Here is a 19,446-nt window from a genome sequence, read left to right on the forward strand (position 1 = left end):
CTGCTCTCATACATACAAATAGTCAAAGAAATTTTATTATACAATATCATTAGAAAATATTCTAAAATTTTCTTTTGAAAAAATTAATGTTACAAAAAAATTTCCGATTTAAGATAAACAAATGTCTTTTTGCTTGACTCTAATTATTTATGTTTTAGGAGGATGTTGAGCCATATATGAATTACAAACCAGCTAATTTACCTCATATTTTCAAGGTGGACAAAAACCTTGAAGATTATTTAGAGACTCAGCAAAAATCACTGAAAAAGTTAGAGGATGACTTTAAACGTCATATATATTCTGAGATTAATGAAAAATCAGAGGTAACTAAATTTTAAAAACTTTAACATGAATGAATTCATCAAATATGATGGTAGTTTTGATTAGTATCAAAAAAGATTATTAAATTTATTAGAAATGAGAAATTTTAATCGCTGATAAAAATATTCTTAAAAACAGATTTCCCCTCTTCTTCATAATTTCCGGCTCCTTAAACTCCTTGCAACACATAAAAAAAATTAACTTCGAATTAACGAACCCATCGTCATAACAAAACATTGTTTAACTAAAATAAGGAATCTCGATGTCATTTTCATCCAGCATTTGCTCTGATTTACAAGTATCAAGTACTGGGCTTGAAGTAAACAAATTTATGTGCATACAGGGTCATCATTTGAGATCAGAGTTTCTGATTTAACAACTTCTCGACTCAATTTATTAATCTTGTTATTTTCGTGAACATATGAAATCCATTTAGCTCCCCCCTTGAAATTCTAGATGGGCGTAACAACTGTTATCTTGCCCCCCAAACTATATTTTATTGTTCTCTGCGAGGCTGTTTCATTTTCTGTCCAAGCCAAATGACTTTTTCTCAATTTTTGGCATGCCCTGAAAACTTAACATAACATTTACTAATAATACCATATCAACTTTGACCTCTAATAACCCTAATTTTTTTGGAAATAAATACAAATTTAATTCTGTTTAGTACAAAGATGAAAAACTTGAAGATTACTTGAAGAATCATCAAAAAATATTAGAAAAATTCCAGGAAGATTTGAAGAAGAAGTTGACACCTAAAAATGAAAAACATCAATACGACTTACTTCCTACGGTATATCCAATTTACACTGTACACGATAGCTATACGGAGATTTTACCACCAACACCAATCAAACAAGATGTTCTTCCAACTGTCCATAAATTATACACTAATAATGAAGGTTTCGGTGAATTGTATAAAAACGAACAACAAAAGTATGAAAATGATGTCCATGAAACCTTGAAACCGTATAATCTTAATCAAAGTATACCAGAGCCTACCAAGCCAAATATTTTGCCTCGTGACTATCCAGAATCACAATACATAATGGATTCTAATACACCTAACGAAGGTGTCATATCTCCTTATTCAAAAGATCCAAATTTTCCTTATACAATTCGAAACCTATACGATGATATAAATAAAAAAAATATCCCTACTCCAGAAGAAGATTTCGAAACGCCAGGACCAATTCCTACAAATAACTTATTCGATCAAATAGATGAAAGCGTACAAAATCTTGAACACCTAGTATACAATGATCAGCAACAAGATAAATCATCTCCTCAGATGGTTTCTGATGAGCTAAAACAATTAAGAGAAGCAGTAACAAATAATTCCTATTCCGATTTAAAAGCACAAAAAGAAATAAATCTACTGAAACAAACTGAGAAAATAAGGAATTTCATCGAGAATCATGATGAGGTACTAGGTGATGTGTATCAACCCTCCAAAGAACAATATTTTTTCCAAAAATCACCTGTTGATGGAACAGTTCAAAGGTGAGTGCTTATATATAAAAATAGATTTTTTTTCAGTTTCAATTGGCATACCTACGATTTTAGTAGTAGCATTATTGATCCAAAATGAAATCTTTGGGTTTCCTTTATCAACAAAAAAATAATGTAAACTTGTAGAGGTAGAACATATCTACAATTAAATTAGCCGCCAACTTTTTTAGAAAGGACTACATTTCATATCAACAAAAAGTACATATTGTAAATGATTTTATTTCTACAACCTTCAATTTAATTTTCCTGCAATAATTTTTGCACACAGTTAATAGATCTTGAAAAAATAAGGAAAAACTTGTAACCTAAAAGGTCACATTTTGGGTTCCGACTAAGCTCATCATGTTAATGTGTGTTGTCGGGGTTCGTTGCAAGATTTTGTTATGTTTAAGGGGTATACACTCAATTTTTTTAACCTAAATTGAGAAAGGTATATAAATAGGTCGAAGTATCTTTAGGAATAAAGCTGCTTGGTGAAAATAAAATAAAATGATCTATATTTAAAAAAAATTACTCTCAAAACTCATGAGTTAGTTGGTTTACAGGAAATAATGAAGTAAATTTTACAGCAAAAAGAACTAATATGAGTGGATCTGACCTTTAGCAACACATGAGACTCCCTACTTATCAGAATACAAATAGGACCATATCCGTGGAATGCGGTTAGGAATTAAAGAAGTTCATTCAGTTAATTGTCCTGGACTAGGTAGTTCCACGAGTCAAAGTTTGACGTTAAATCCAAATTAAGGTCGTCTCAGTTTTAAGCTCCAAGAAAGGTCCTATTTACAAAACTAGGTCCCAAATTAAATTAAAAAGAAAAATGTACAAAATACAATCTGTGAAAAATTTCGCCAATTTATAGACTACTAAAAGAAATAATTTATAACTTAATTTTGTTAACATTTCCTGAATGCTATAAAAAAGGTAGTTTATAATTTGGAGCCTAACCTAGTTCCTATGTCAGTAATTAGAACTATTTCTGCTTTTATAAAAAAAAGATCTTACCTTCCTTTTTAACGAAGGGAACTTATATCTACTTCTTCTTGGAAGTCAATTAACAATTTCAGAATTTTTGAAATCGGCGGAAGGCTCCTTTAGGCCGGCTAAATGCCGCTTTTAAAAAATCTCTGGAGAAATTGATCTTAACGCTACCACTGTCGCTGACCAAAAGAACAAGGTAACTACCTCTCCAATTGTCAAAGTCTCAGTCGTAAATATCACGACTTCCGCAAATATAAAATTTGAAGACAAATTTAAAAATTTATAATCAAATCCATAATGAAAAATTCCAAATCAGTTGACAGTCAAAAGGAAAGTATGAATGAAGTTAGCAGCAGACTTCTTGAGCAAAATCGGATCACACATCATGACGACAATCTAGCCAGGTGCAACAATAGCTCAATTTCAAAAAAACCAACTAACAAATCACTCATCAAAACAACCTTTCAACGGATTTAACAACCAAAAATCAATATTCGTGAACAGTTAACTAGATGTTGCTCGAACCTTCTAAGGGGAAGCAACTTTCCTCTTACAAGCAACATAATTCTGCAACCAGTTATACCACGTCTGGCAAATTTCGAATAATGCTTGCAACCTGTAGACCAGGACTTAACCTTAAAAGAAAATAAACCAAACATTCAATTTGTTTATATAAAAATAGTTCAACAAAAAGTCAAATTAAACTGCACTAAATAACTTAAATTCCAGGAACCCAGTATGATACCAATAATTACATACAAAACTACAAAAGAGATATGAAATATAATATTTCTACTCAAAGATAATATGACAAAATATCTTATAAAGAGAATTATTTACAGAAAGAAGTTTGTATAGGTTTATATCGTATAATGTTTATTACAACAAAAGTAACGCAAGTTGTGAGCAGTGAAAACGTTACAAATTTTAAGTACCTCCTAAACGTTAATTCCCAAATTATTAATAGTAAAAAAAAATATGTGATGCAGCGGAAAATTTTATCATATTTTCATTGTAAACAGGTCGATGATATCAAATGAAGCCAACCCCATAGTAAGTTATATCTTTAAATTGCCATTTAATAACGAATTCGATAGAAGATCTGTGAGACACGTGAAAAATGGAACTGAAACATATATAAATGATATGAAAAATATATTGAGCTTCTTACAAGACATTGTATCTCATGATGAACACTTGCTAATTATGAATTATCTGGAGAATGTTATAGTTGACAATATTCAAGAAGGAGAAGAAAAACAGGAAGCGAATCATACAAGGATTAAGCGCCACGTACCGATTAAAACGTAAGTTCTGACCTTCAAAATTTATAGATTACATTTTGTTAGAGATTTTATTATAAAAAGTTAATCAAACATGCTCTTCTTAAAGAGATAACATAATTATTTTCCTGGATAACTTCGCGGCCTCTTAATAAGTTCTTTTACGATTAAGGTAATCTTTTTGATCATAAGAATCGTTATTATTTCCTCTTAGGTAGAAGTTGAAGTTTAAAAGAAGCTAATTTCAATACACATTTATAACAATGAGGATTCATGAAATTTAAACATAATTTACGACAGAAGAAAACTAACAACCTTATTAAAATTCTTCGTGGGCTACTTGATTTTTGATATACTGCCATCTCCTGTAAATGTGACAAGCAAGCACTCCCCATTTCTTAGCATTTATTCATCTTCTTGATAAAGTTAGTGTGTACATTCATCATTTATTTCTTTTCCTTTTAGAATACTATCACTCTCGACACAACTTACATGTTTTAATATTTAAATTCCATTTGTAACAACATATACAAAAATTGGAAGTATTCTCAAGTCTAGAGAGATGTGTAGGTGAATTCGTTTCAGTAAAAATTCTTCAGGTATATTTCAAGAATATACTCCATTGTCATATCTTAACTTTATTTTTGTTTTATGGTATAGTTCATCAAATTTAGTTAAGCTTCTGATTTATTTTTGACTTGACTTGACTTTTCAAGAAAAGAATTTTTTTCCATTACGACAATACTCCTGTTTATTTGCAGTTATTATTGCAGAAATATTAGACAGACAATATTACAATTTATTGTCTCATCAATATATTCATCTGATCTGATTAGCTCCAATTACTTGCTATTACCAAACTTCAAAAAATGGCTCTGTGGAAAGCTCTTTCTAACTGTCTACAGTTGAAAGATTGTGTCAAACAATAAAATATTCCAGAAGTGTAGTAGCTCCTCCGGGAAACAGAAACTTTGTTCTCAAAACCTTTTATTACAATAATTACAAAATTGCTTTTCTAATAAAAAAAGAACCGAAGAAAACAGAAGCAATTAAGATTATGTAATTTAATTGTATTGTTAATTGCTAAAATAAAAGTGTAGTGGAAATAAACTATTGGTTTCGTGGGTTGGATGTGAATTATACATTTCTGTTAATTTACAGTTTGTTGTTGGATCCAAGAGTAAATGTAGATGTGCCAAAATTCATGGACAATATAGGAACATTTACTAAAACACTTTTCGATCACAAAGATACACCTTTGTACCATGTCCGCAACTTTGTTGGTTCAATGAAAGATGCAGCACTTGCCACGATGAAAATACCAAATCAAAATATCATTGTACCAACAGAATATAATATCGTCGATAATCCGAATAAAGAAGAAACAATATTAGGAAACTCTTATCCTAATTTGTCATCCAGATTTGGCAATGAGGATGAAGAGATTCCAAATTGGCCTCAAGAACTAGTCCAAAATACCTTTCAAAATGTAAGTATTTTTTTTGTTAAACGTGCTTTACCACTGCAGTTTCTTGATTCATCACAACTTAATACGGACCTCTCCATGTGGTTATTGAAATATAATTAGAAAGTTTAATTCTACTGCGATATCAAATTCATAATTAAACAGTTTGTTAAATTTTTTAGGTTGGACAGGTCGTTCGAAACGTAGTTAAATCGGGACAAGAAGCTGTTCAGCATGTAGGGGAAATGACAAATCATGCGAAAAAAGTTATCATGACATCAAAACAGGCTCCCGATATTCTCTTACAAACAGTGACACCGATTCCGTTGGCAACAGATAAGAAAAAATTCATGTTGAATTCAAGATTCGGAGGCGACACCGTACTTGCACAACCCGAACGTAATTATATAATAATTATCTGAATCTATTAACAACTGTTAATACAAGAGAGCTCATTTCCATTCGGTTATCGAATGTATATTTCACTGTATATTTATTTAGTTATTTTTATTTTTTACAAGCTTTTGACTACAAATTGTAACAATTTTTTGACAATAAATAATTTCTCTCTCCCCCCTTTACGAAACTAGCATCGTTCTTTTAGTATTTCAAGTATTCTTTTTGTTTATTTATTATTGTTTTGCTAATTTTTATCATTTGTCCGTTCCAGAAAATAATTTGTTAGTTCACTCTACCTCACTATTAATTATTATTATTATTATTATGTATTTTATCTATTCCATATTATCCTCTATCTATTCCAGAGAAATTTTCAATAGTTTCCAATAATTGCTCCATATTCTATCTATAAATTCATAACTGCTTATTAGTTTATTTGAAAATGTTATGTTTCAGAACAACCACAAGTGGAATTTATAAAAATGGGACATCTCCTTGACGCTGTAGGCGTATCTAATCCAGATATACAAAGTAAATCATTCTCACCACGCACAAACTTTAGACATGTAGAATATGCTAAAAAACTCCGTGAAAATCTGGAAAAAATTGTGCCAAATTCAAATATCGCTAAAGACATATCTCCTAGCACTAATAAAGTTGTTGATACCATGAAGAACTTTAGAAACGATATTGAGAAATTAACTAAAAAAAATGTTTTCCAAAAAACCAACGATTCCGAGGAAAATGTGGGAATATCAATTAATAATATTCTCAGCCAATCTGATGATGAAATGAAAAAAATAAGTAATGATCTTCCTCTAGTTAATAAAAAAATAACAAAGGAAGAATATATCCAAAATGTGAAAAATAAACTGGAGGATTTCATTAGTACTTCAAATACCATTAAAAACAGCATCTACCCAAGAGCGCGCAAAGAAGATCATATGGAAAATATCAAGAACCGAATCGACAATATCATTCCTAAATCAATTAAATCCCTATCTGCCAAAAATGATAAAGGGAAAAATAATCAGCTTCAAAAAGCTTGGAAGGACTTCCAAGATATGATAAACACAGTTAATCCTGTAAATAACGTTCAAAAAATTGTTCAGCCACTAGGTAAATACATAAAAAATGGTAGGAGCAGCTTGATTAGTGATAAAAATAATAAAATTCTTGATAATCTTCACGACTATATATCACAGACAAAAAATAAATTGACAGATTTGAACGAACGCACACCATTGGGTATTACAAAAATGAAATGTAGCAAACGAAATAAAAGAGAAGTCGCTGGTAAGTTTTTTTGTTACATAGATTTTCTATGAAATCTAAATTATTTCCAGGGATAAATCTCCCATTCTTAATGCAGTTTAAATTGTACAGTTCAACGTCTACTGTGTAGTTATTCCAATCTCATTCAAATCTACCGCATACTTGAACTGCGTGGGGTAGCAACTACACAGATCAATTGTTAATATACCGCCTAATAATCCAATTCCATTCATAGATAATGCTCTAATCGACTTTATAAAAAGTGAAGAATCTACTAACAAAGAAGTTGAACCCGATGCTAACGAGGAATCTCAACACAGTAATTATTATTTCATGTGAAGACATCTGTATCTTTCTTTGATCTCTGTATGATCTAAACAATTATAAAAAAAATGTTTCGTGCTTCTGTGATGTAAGGCGTTACTCATAAATGGAAATTAACGTGTTTCAACAGGGCTGGACTTAGAATGTGTCTCCAATGGCTACAGCTAAAAGGGGGCATCCATTTCGGAAAAAATCTTTTACATCAAAAATTCTGTCAACGGAAGCAATTGAAATTTCCTTTCATTTCATTTTTTTGGGGGAACTCCACAATACTGTTGCTATCCTTATCGAAATGCATAATTAAAAACTCTTTTACCTTCCAGAGTCAGAAGAAACATGGGACGCGAATAAAAATGAAGAGCTATTAGGCTCTAGTTTTATAAGTCCAAGATTGACATTACCATACTTGATACCTAGTTTAGTTCAACCCAATCAACTTTTTGGTAGAGCTGCGGTTGAAAATCAACTATTACCAGATTTAAAAATTGACAAACAAAACGTCCTACAGAATCTGAATCAATTAATTCCAGTTTCTGCGCCAAAAATTTTGGCTTCAAGTTTAGACATTCAGCATTTAATAGGTAATAATTGACTGATATAGTAGTAGTACTTTCTTTAAACTAAATATATAAAAGAACATATCCTCACCCCTCACGGGGTATGCACTGCATTGATGGATAACTAAAAACCGTTTCCATCAATCTTATCATTATTTCAATTTCCAATCATTTCATCAACTTAGCAGTGACTTCTAGAAACTGAAAAAAGAAGCATGATATTTTCACAAATGACTTCATTGCGTAATAGAAAGGATTTTGAAAAAAATTCTTCCCTTGAATGAAAAATTAGTTTCTATCTAATTTCCTGTTTGTAAATTTAGGTTCTATTTTGGGTGCACCGCATATACTGGGACAACCACAAAATAATGGAATCGGGGCTTTATCTAAAGAAGAATTGGAATACAACGATGATACTAACAGCGAAGAAAATGTGGCCACATCTTTAAAGATGATACCTGCTCTGACTACTCCATTCATGGGAAAAATTTCGGATAAAGACAAAAATAAGTTTTACGAGCAATATGAACCGCCAAAAAAATATTATTTAGTCGACAATCCGCAATTGTTTGAGAAGTACGAACCATCATTTATATGTTCTTGCCAAAAAAATGATGATTATTTGTATGATAACGATAGTATATAATTTTTTCTATTAATTAAGTTATTATATAATTTTATATCATATTATTCGAGTTTCATTAAACAATTTGCATATTTACGACTACAAGATTTATTTTTTTTATTACAACGGCATCAATGGTTAAAAGAAAAATGAAAGTTCGTTTTGTGATTCAAATTCCAATCCCACATTTTCAGTTACAAAAAGTAATTTTTAAATTACACTCATTGTGGCGAATTCGTGATTAACAAGTACCAAAGAAACAATACGTGAAAAAGGATTATCTGTCATAATTTGGAAGCCTTTACACTTGGTGTTCCCATAATATGGACGAAATCAATGAATCATTGAAGGTACCTACCTTCTCCTACCTCACTAGTAAGGTACGGTGTAGATTTTGTGGTTCCTGAATCACCAAAGGACTTAAATTCTATGCCAACGAAATTATTTTCCTAGAGATCTGACCTTTATTGGAAATAATGCTAAGTAAAATAAACATACGATTCTAATGATTCTTTTTCTGATCTACGACTGCTATCGAGTACACAACACGATCTGTTTGGAAAGTCAAATCTAGAGGTTCTTAAATTCGTAACCAGAGACTGAGCATTTTAAAATTTGAGGAACTATCAACAAGAGTTTATAAAGAGTAGTATTATCAATTTTATCAATAGGAATAGGATCGTTTCTAATAATAATAATAGAACAACTATTCAACTTCATAAGATATTCCAGGTTGAAGGTCACAAAATAGTTTTTTCTTTGTAGATATCTGGCTTAGGGTAAGCAAAAAACGTTTTTGTTTGCGGTTCAGTTTTGTACATTAAAATATTAAAAATAATACAATATCTTAAAATAAGTAATAACTTACAACATAAGAAATAATAAAATAATACGATTGTGTCCAGCATCGATGAAATTAAAATGACAATATCGGAAACGAATATACATAATGAAAATATTTGTGTTATGAATTTTTTTTTGTAAAAACAATTGAATAAACAAAAATATATAAATATATAAAAGTTAAATCAACTGATATTTACATTATCCTGGAAAGTTCATATTATATCGAAAAAATATAAACGATGAATTCATAAAATGAACTCCATCAATATAATTCGTCATTTTGCTGAAATTGCCAGTACTTTCCAAAAACACCAAAAAAAATTATGGAATTATTTGAATGGAAGACTAACAAAACGCCCAAAGATACTTTTATGTATCTCATATCAAATATCATTTATAAAAGTTAGAACCAAAGCCCAATCATCCATATAGATACTGATTCAAGAATCAATATAAATATGATGAGTGGATTCTGTTCCACAGGAATTTACACTTTGAATGACATACAGTTTTACCAAATGAAAATTATATTAATGCCGAAGATGTTGACACAAAAGTTGTGAAAGTACTAAATAGTTTTAGGAAATGATCGGGCAACGAAAAGTCCGTATAGAAATAGTAGAGGATACGAAGGGCAAGCTGAGCATGATGTTGATGAAGAGGCTCTATCCGTGATAAAATAGATTTATGAGATGCAGAGACCGATTAGCAAATTTATTATGCAATTACAATAGAAAACTATTGACAATTTCCTCTTTAGTTGTTGACGAGAAGCAACCTGAATCAATATGAAGAGAAAGTGCAAGACATCGTCGTTAGGATTGTAAGCTCGATAGAACTACAAGGAAATAATGCTTAAAAATGGACATATAATGAGCAATAGAAATTGTTATATTTTCTTCTGTACAATTGTTTAGGGTTTTAATAAATAAATGAAAGTTGAAGATTTAAAGTTTTTGTTTTTTTAAACATATGACCACTCATGAAACAACCAATAACCCGCCCACTCGAGTATAAACTTTGATCACTTTTCTTTTAACTACAAACAATTAATAATTTTATAATTGACACATTAAAAGAACAATAAATTCTGATATTGTCATTTTTATTTTTTCAAATTTTTAGATGTTAGCTTGGAAAAATACACGATACCAAATTGTTAAATTGATCAAATCAACCGCAGTTTACGGTATAAAATAATACTTTAAAATGGTCAATTACACTGGACAACAAAATTTTGTAACAAGGAATTGTAACTTATAAAGATTTTGGTAGCCCCTAATACTGGTTTTTCATATTCATCATTTAAAACTTCCAGATTCTGAATTAAAGGAACAAAAATCGATATTTTCAACTGTTATCTCTTCAATCTTGGTAAAAAATCATATCGGTATCAAAAACTGTCTTAATGCATTTAGGTAATATTAATATTTAGTTGTTGAGTATAATTTTACTTCACTTGATCCCGTTCCCAAACAATCAGTTAAAATTTGTCTTGTTATTCACAAATTTTTTGTTTACCAGTGTTATCGATAAGAGCTGCTAATATTACAACCAAATTAGTACAATATCATATTTTTTACAAAATTCTTACATTTCCATAAAACTGGATATCGTTTAATATCATCTAGATCAGTCTTTCATATAACAAAAAAGATTACAAATTTCTTTTTAGAAATATTTTTTTGAATACCTGTGCCGTATCGATTAATAAACTATCAAATATTTCATTAACAATGTTATCTTTTACCAACAGTTCGTCTTTTCGATAATTGGTCCATTGGGTTTCTTCTTGTTGGCATTCCACTACCAAAATTTCATCAACATGATCTCGTTTCTTCTTGATCCACTTGATTTTATTATTGTCTCGTTTAGATGATCTTTCATATCCGAATAGTTCTTTAAGGTTTTTTATCATATGAATTTTCAAGCCTTCCGTATCTAATGGCTTCACTAGACCGGATCCTATTTTTTTTTGAATGCGTAACCAAGGGGGAGAATTATCTTCCTCAAATTGTCTATAAACGAAAACAGTAAAATAATCGCAGTTTTATACACAAAAATTAAATACTTACTTGTAATGATCTTGTGCGATTTCTTTACACAAATTGAAAACAAACTTATAACAATCCTTGGAGATATTTTTGGATATCAGACTCAACGTGTTATTGGAAATGCTAACATTTGTTAAATTATTCGATAAATAAGCTTTATGTAATATTTTCGCTGAATATAATGTAATTTCCTCAATTTCCTCGGCGGTTGGTATAATCGTCGGAGTAGTTATTATACTTATTGGAGATGGAGGAATATAAGGCGGTGGTGGTTTATTCGGAATTTCTCGGATGTACATTAAAGGTAATTGTTCTTTTTGCTGTTCAGTAATGGCTTTGATCTACAAAATAAAATAAACACGTATACTAAAGCGTCGAATTAATTTTCCTTCAAAAATATAGCGAAACTGCAACTTATATTTTCTCGCTGTATCGTCAGAAAGTGCTAATATGCCAAACTCTAATGGGGCCTGGTTATAATTCATGATTCCATGTTGCTGATGTGATTTCAACCAGGAAGTTTTCTGCCACTCTTCTTACAATTCTGAACTATCATTCTAAATGGTGCGTTTCCAACAATCCTCTCACTATGGATACAATAGTTTTAGTGAAAGAATTCCAGTTCCCGATAGAATCAATCGCATATCAGACATGGTATTAAAAGCAGAGCTTTCAACAAATTCTGTTGCAGCTTGTTGAAAGCCCTGGGAAACGTTCAAGCATATCGTGTAAACCTATTCAACATTCATAAGTTTCCTGTTAAGATTAACCTTCACCATGGCCGCCCTAACCCGAGCACATGGAGGTTCTTCAGAATGGCTCACTGGCTTTGATGCGAAACTCTTTCACTAGGTGAAATCCCAGAATTCTCCTTAATAAGAGCTTGACAGTCCGCAAAGTATGTGTATGATATTTCCAATGCCCAAACTAAAAGTTTGTTTCGCCTATGAAGATTATGGCTCGTCTGTAGCCATCTCTTTTTGTTTTTGACCCTTTCCCCCATTTTAAGATGTTCCTTAAGTTCAATGAGAAAAATAAGAACATTTATAACAGTATTCAAGTATTAATATTACAAAAAAGTACTTACTTCTTGTTCAACCGCTAACTGTTTTCTCAAAAGTTCTTCAGCTTCGCTATTGAATATACTAGTGACCAATTTATGTTCCTCAATAGGACTCGAGGGAGCTAAAAGCAAGTACAAAATTTTTTTTTTCGAATTACTCTATAATTTTCTTTGAAGAACTCACCTCTTTCGGGTGAATTCGTCGGGCTGATCAAATCGTAAGTAGTAACATAAATATCCTGCAGCCTAGGACTTTTATCGCCTCTAGATGCGTTGGTATCTGATAAAATTTCGGATACCCGCTTCTTAACGTCGACAGTAACCTCAGAATTACTTTTATTTATTAACGAGTGATCGATTTTTTCTTCAAGAAGCGTTTTGTTTTTATCGATATCACCATGTGCCATCGATACTTGTTCTGATAAATCACTAAATGATTCTTCGACGTTCGAAGAAAGCGAATCGTGTTCTTTTTCTTCTTGGCACCCATCTTCCTTGTCGGTATTCACATCAGTATCATCATTGGTATATTCGACACGAGATTTTTCAATAATACCATAGCTAAGATTAGATATCGGTTTTGAACTAGTTTTAGCACTGCTTACTTCCTCCGTTATAGAATAATCCTCGCCTGTTTCAATTTCTTCCGGAACTTTCGATGACTTTTCTGATTCTTCCGAATCATCTTGCTTTTGAATCACATCATCGTTGATAATAAAAGATTCGTTAGATTTATCGGATTCTATTAATTTGCTTTCCTCGTTTTCTTCGTCTGATTTAAGTTCATCATCGCCTTCTTGCCATTTCGTATTAACGACGTTCGTTTCTTCGATTTTCCCGGATTCTTCTTCTTGGTTTAAATCTTTTACTTGCAACAAAAATTTACTTTCATCTAATCCGTTGGTAATAATTTGTTCTAAGCCAGAAACGTCTTGTAAAACTTCGTTATCATCTTTATCCCACTGATCTCTTCCGCTAATCACATATAACCTTATCAAAGATTCACTCAGCATATCTTGATCGGTTTTAGAAGAATTCGTCAAATCTTCGGATTTTAGCGGAGAACCTGTCAATTCAGTTTCGTCTTCAGTATTTAAAACAGGTTCTTCTTTACTCTTTTCTCGTTCCTTTCTACTGGTATCTTCCACTGTAACAATATGACTCAGTTTCGAAAGTATTTCTTCCGTTTCCGTTAAGTTATTTTTCGTTTGATCCTCAACTATTTGTTCATCAGAACCGGTCTTCACTTCAGTTTCGCCCAAAATCGATAGAATTTCTTGAGATTCGTTTAAACTTTCTTTAGTTTCCGTTGGTACAGTATTAATGTGTGGTTCTTCTACTGCTATATCATCTTCAATATTTTTCTGTACCAACAAATCATCTTTAGTAAGTTCATTGTCGATAAAGGTTTTGTGAGGAATAGAAATATCGTTTATTTTTCTTGATATATTTGTATTTGATACATCTGTCTTTTCAAATTTGGTTTCATTTATTTTTTCGTTAAATGTAACGGATATATCTTTGATTATAAGTTCAATATTCTTAGGAGAAATTTTTGATTTTTCACAGGAATCTGCTAGAACTGATTCTAGTTCTAATTGTGGAATGTCTGTTTTTAAAGATTCTTCTAAAATACTATCGGTCCTTAATTTTTCCGAAATTTCCTTCACAGACGTCTTCATTTCCTCTGAATTTTCATTGATGGATTCCTTATTGTTTTCATTGAAACTTGGAGTTACTTTCCTTTTCTTGGGTTCTTTCTCGTTTAGTTCCAATTCTGGTACGTGTGTTTTTGAAGATTCTTCTAAAATACTGTGGGTTCTTATTTTCTCCGAATTTTCCTTTATAGATGTATTCAATTCCTCTGAATTATCATGAATGGATGAATGGTTTTCATCAAAACCTTGAGTTACTTTTTGTTTTTTGGTTTCATTTTTAATTGGTTCTAGCTCTGGTATGTCGGTTATTATTTTCTCAGAGTTTTCATTTACAGACGTCATCAATTCTTCTGAAATTTCATCGATCGATTCCTTATTGTTATCATTGAAATTTGGAGTATCTTTTCGTTTTATGGGTTCCTCCCCATTCATTTCCAATTCTGGTATGCCTGTTTTTACAGATTCTTCTAAACTACTGTCGGTTTTCATTTTTGTCGAATTTTCCTTTATAGAAGTATTCAATTCTTCTGAAAATTTTTCATCGATGGTTTCTTTATCGTCTTCGATTAAACCTAAAATAGCTTTTTGTTTATTGGATAATAACGTATTCGTTTCGATGACTGATATTTCTGCTTCGCTGACGATTTCATCTGATCGACTTTCGTCTGATTTTCGTGTCCGGCTTATATTCAATGTGGAAATATCATCTTGTATTTGATTGAAATTATTTATTAAAATGTCAATGCTCTGGTCGACGACATCCGGTTCTTCTATGATTGGTGAAGATTCGACTTCGAAATCTGATACATAATCGTTGTCGGAGCTTGTCTTTTGCGTCGGAATGTTTTCACTGACACTCATATCATTTTCACTAGATTTTTTGAGTAAAGTTTTTGTTTTAAGCGAATACTCTCGAGCACTCTTGCAGAAACGCTCCAATGCTAGTTGAGACATGGGGTAGATTTTGTCATCGACGAATTTCTTTCCTTCGCTACCTGTCAAATTGAACCATAATTGATTGAGTTGTTTTCCTTTGAAATTGAACTTTTCGCTTGCGGCTGCCGTATTAGGTTTTTGAGAAATTATGGCACTGGCTGCGGATTCTAATATGGTTATTCTTTTTTCTTCTTCCAATAACTTTTTGTGCCATTGTAACAATTCTTCGGCTGCTTTTCTTCGTTTTCTCAACGCCTCTTCGCGCATCAAAAGAGTTCTACAAAATAATCAAAAGTTTTATCAAATATTGTAAGGATTACATCGATAATTTATGTATTATTTACATGTAACGATAATGTAGTTGTCATAAAACACGCAAGTCGGTACACTGAAGCGCTGACTAATTTTAAAACATGTATTTCCTTGGTATAGGAAACTTCCTCAGCACAAAACAGAGTGTTGGCATCCATCCAACAGGATATCTAATATTAGGTAGTTTGTTTTTAATCATCATTTCTAAATCTCATAATAACAACCTTAACTACACATAATTAGGGAGTTATTTTTAAAACGGTAATCTTTGTGAATCATGGGCGTAACATAGCTTTCTCTCCATTTTTAAAAAAGGATCCACATTCGTAAAAAGTGAAATTTATACGAGGCGGGGAAGCTGATTTTTTAAATTTGCTAAGGTAGAGAGATGATATGTTTACTGCTAAGCCAGTGAAAATAGTACTTAAGTCAGAGGTGTCTTTCGTTGGTTAATATTTGCTGGTAAATCCAGTGGAGAACAGTTTAGGTCAGACATCTACGAAGATCCTTGATACTTGGATGCAAGCAAGCTCAATGAAGGTACTGTTGGAGTCGATCAGTGGTCGACGGGGTAAATTTTGGTATTACTGTGAAGTTTCAAGGAATATCTCGTGACAGGAGCTGTGCTAGATGCGAGGGATCACAACTGGTTCGATAAGGTAAAGGAACATTTCAATAAATGATACGAATCCTGTCCATAATGTATAGTCATTACAAGAGGAGTTTTTCTATACTTACAGAACAAGTTAGCAGCTTTTCATTTGAAACTTTTTAGGCGTTTAAAATAATTCTTTTCAAAATTTTGGTTTCTTCTCAACATTTCTTTTATTTTCATATCTATTTGTTTACGATTTTTAGAGGTATTAAGTTAGCTACTGAATTCATTCAAAATACGTAACATGAAATTACAAATATCACACATTTTAATTTTCATTTTCTAGACTTGGAAAAAAAAATAGTAATAATGCGTTTTGAAAAGGTGCCAACATGAAAATATAAACATCAGCAGTCAAAATATCAATTACTTAGACGTTTTATCATTTGTGTAATTGATTACTACAGTCCAAATTATTATCAATATTTTCACAGATTGGCTTTTAATTTGTTTTATTTGTTCGTATAATTTTTATTCCTTAGAAACTACCGAAAAATAATTAAATAAAAATAGATTTATGGAAAACTATAATCAATAAATAATTAATCAAATCCCTAAGTCCTGTACATTTCAGCAAAACACTTGATACTTTGAAGGAGTAGTTCTAAACCTTGGGAGTAGGACAAAGAATTCCCAGATAAATAGCCTTTTTTGGAAGGAGTTTATGTATTTGGACAATGAGATCCAGATAACTTATAAAAATAGTCCAAAGGACTGAAATCTGGAAATCACAATGGTCATTCAATAGGTCCTCTTCTACCAATTCTGAACGGGAATACAAAATCGAGATACTGGCGAAATTTTTGTGTTAAAAATTTAAGTACCTCCTCGACCCATGATAAGAAGGTTCTTAGCTACATAATAAAAGATGAATAACTGAATATTTGGATATTGTTTAATCTCCTTGTTAGTACCAAATCGAGCATTCTTCTCTTAGATATGGTTGGACATAAATTCATGGATATTTGGTAGCACCTAACCAAATTTCTTTCTTAAGAACAGAAGCAACTCCGGAGTTCCTTAGCAACATTGTGAATGATGGATAACTAAAGACTGGGATCGAGACTTGATTCATTTGATACAGTGGGACATGAATTTGTAGAAATTTGATATCACCTTCTACGATTCCAAACTTATTGACAACTGAAGCACCTCATTGATCAATAACACAGAATGATTTTGGACTTCGATCTTTTTGGAACAGGAAATCGTTCCTTTTGGTTCGGTTTATCACATTATGAACGTATGTTTAAAATAAAAAAATGGTTGGGTCATAGAATCCATCATAAGATACCGAAAAAGATTTTTTTCAATTTTGTTTATTATCAATAAACAATTTCAACATACCTCTTTATACAATTTTGTCGTTCCAAGGACGGTACTTCTTTAGAAGGTACATCGATTTCAGATACTTCTGATATGATAGAATGATGAGTAGTCGAAGTGATGCTTAGTACATCTTTCTCCCTATCGCTCGAGCTTCGTTTGGTAATTGAAGTTTCAGATCTTATAGATTCCGTATGACTCTGCAGTACCTAAAAATTAAATAAAATATTTATAAATAAAGGCGATCTTAAATATACTTTACAAGTTAATGAACAAAATTGTATCAACAAGATAACTTACTTTCAATGGTCCTGATGACCTACGTTCCTTCGGTACGTGTACCTTCATTTTTGTCAACATATTATCCGTCGATAGTTGCTGTCTAATTAAATTACGATGCCCTTTGAGAACTATCTTTCGCTCAATTGACGCCGCTTTTTGCATTTGTTTAAGCCTATAAAAATTTCAAATTGATTTTTTCTGTATATACATATGTAATGGCCTCAATCGTAACAATCTAGAGTTTGAAAGATTTGATGGTTTGTTTCTGGGAAAAAGATAGTTTCAAAGTCAATAAGCTTATTTGTCGAATAGACAGTTTTTAAATATGAAGGTTGTTAGAAACAACTCTAATCATACGAAAGAAGGTTACGACTATACTGATTTGTTTATGGTAAGAGACACTGCATACATAACAGAAGGTTTCGAGGTAACAATGAGCGTATCATGACTCTCGTTATTAATAGCCATACCTCGTAAATGGAACATTCTTTATATCTCCAAATATATTCTACCTGTTATTGTAAGCCTCTTTGGCAAAAAAAGTATTCAGTCATATCACCTTGACAAATTCACTTTACAAACTAGTACTTTTGCACAAATACTATGTAAATTGAGTAGACAAAATATTTTTTTTTTCTTAATTATAATCATACAGACGACATCGTGACTAAACACAACCGAAATTTCGAATTCATTCTCCTAATTTGTAATCATAAATTGAAAATTTAGGATCACCTCTCGACCTGACTGTTTATTTATTATTAAAAAATCTCTCTACTGTTTTTAAAACATTATATCATAGACAAATAACCTATTTTAACTATGTACACAGACAATGTTCGCAATATCTCTGTTATTTAAATTTTACAGATAAGATTAATATTTTTTCAAGTAATCAAGATATTTTATGATACATATATAACAATAAAGATTACAATTGTTTTTATTGAGATATTCCAAATGTAAATGAACAATTACATATCCAAATCAAATTAATTAATAAGTAAAAATCTAGTCATAAAACAAACGTCCAAACCATCATTGTATCAACCAATACCCATTAAAAATTACTTTAAAAAAAATTATCAGAGAAAAGTTTTTAATTTAATTAATAATTTGATCGTTTAATTGTACCACGACAGTTTAACCAAGTAGGAGTAAATAAAACTATCCACCATAACATATTTTTGACTTAACTCACCTTTGCATTTCATGTTTTTCTTTCTGATGATTCACCAAAATAGCTCTTTGCTTTTTCTTTATAACAGAAGCCTCGTGCAATTTCCCGGTTTCTTTGAAATGTTTTCTTTGTATTTCCAACCAAGCCAATTCACCTTTAGTTCTATCCAGTAGAGCTTGTTCTCTAATTTTTAAAATGGTCTTCAAATTTTCTAGTCGGGCATCTTCGTCTTTAATTAGTTGTTCGAACTATTAAAAAATAAACAATATCATTGAATTTGAATAAATGACCTTGATTTCGAGTTTATTTTGTTTTTGAAAAAAAAAATTGGTAACCGTTATCTTTGTGAATTATTGAATAGTCTCATAGTTCCTTTTTGCTGCATATTTGTC

At 31.2% G+C, this 19,446-nt stretch overlaps 3 protein-coding genes across 3 annotated transcripts in view; 1 reads left to right on the forward strand and 2 right to left on the reverse strand.

Annotated features, from left to right (window-relative positions):
• LOC130445777 (uncharacterized) overlaps nucleotides 1-3,137 on the reverse strand; it is a 25,656-nt gene extending 22,519 nt beyond the window's left edge. The window contains exon 1 of the mRNA XM_056781635.1: nucleotides 2,839-3,137. The gene's annotated coding sequence lies outside the window, so the exon portion shown is untranslated. The remainder of the gene's footprint in view (nucleotides 1-2,838) is intronic.
• Nucleotides 1-8,847, forward strand: part of LOC130445776 (uncharacterized) — a 14,894-nt gene extending 6,047 nt beyond the window's left edge. The window contains exons 5-12 of the mRNA XM_056781632.1: nucleotides 159-323; nucleotides 989-1,824; nucleotides 3,837-4,121; nucleotides 5,259-5,586; nucleotides 5,745-5,961; nucleotides 6,418-7,257; nucleotides 7,884-8,141; nucleotides 8,441-8,847. Of these exons, the coding sequence (XP_056637610.1) occupies nucleotides 159-323; nucleotides 989-1,824; nucleotides 3,837-4,121; nucleotides 5,259-5,586; nucleotides 5,745-5,961; nucleotides 6,418-7,257; nucleotides 7,884-8,141; nucleotides 8,441-8,763 (3,252 nt within the window). The 3' untranslated portion in view covers nucleotides 8,764-8,847. The remainder of the gene's footprint in view (nucleotides 1-158; nucleotides 324-988; nucleotides 1,825-3,836; nucleotides 4,122-5,258; nucleotides 5,587-5,744; nucleotides 5,962-6,417; nucleotides 7,258-7,883; nucleotides 8,142-8,440) is intronic.
• The window catches only part of LOC130445775 (centrosome-associated protein 350-like), a 17,383-nt gene continuing 6,755 nt past the window's right edge, over nucleotides 8,819-19,446 (reverse strand). The window contains exons 6-12 of the mRNA XM_056781631.1: nucleotides 19,076-19,302; nucleotides 17,893-18,046; nucleotides 17,614-17,801; nucleotides 12,890-15,576; nucleotides 12,730-12,827; nucleotides 11,664-11,983; nucleotides 8,819-11,606 (exon numbers count right to left, since the gene is read on the reverse strand). Coding sequence (XP_056637609.1) covers nucleotides 11,246-11,606; nucleotides 11,664-11,983; nucleotides 12,730-12,827; nucleotides 12,890-15,576; nucleotides 17,614-17,801; nucleotides 17,893-18,046; nucleotides 19,076-19,302 — 4,035 coding nt within the window. The 3' untranslated portion in view covers nucleotides 8,819-11,245. The remainder of the gene's footprint in view (nucleotides 11,607-11,663; nucleotides 11,984-12,729; nucleotides 12,828-12,889; nucleotides 15,577-17,613; nucleotides 17,802-17,892; nucleotides 18,047-19,075; nucleotides 19,303-19,446) is intronic.

The sequence above is a fragment of the Diorhabda sublineata genome, chromosome 6 (genome assembly GCF_026230105.1).
Source record: "Diorhabda sublineata isolate icDioSubl1.1 chromosome 6, icDioSubl1.1, whole genome shotgun sequence".
NCBI lineage: Eukaryota > Metazoa > Arthropoda > Insecta > Coleoptera > Chrysomelidae > Diorhabda > Diorhabda sublineata.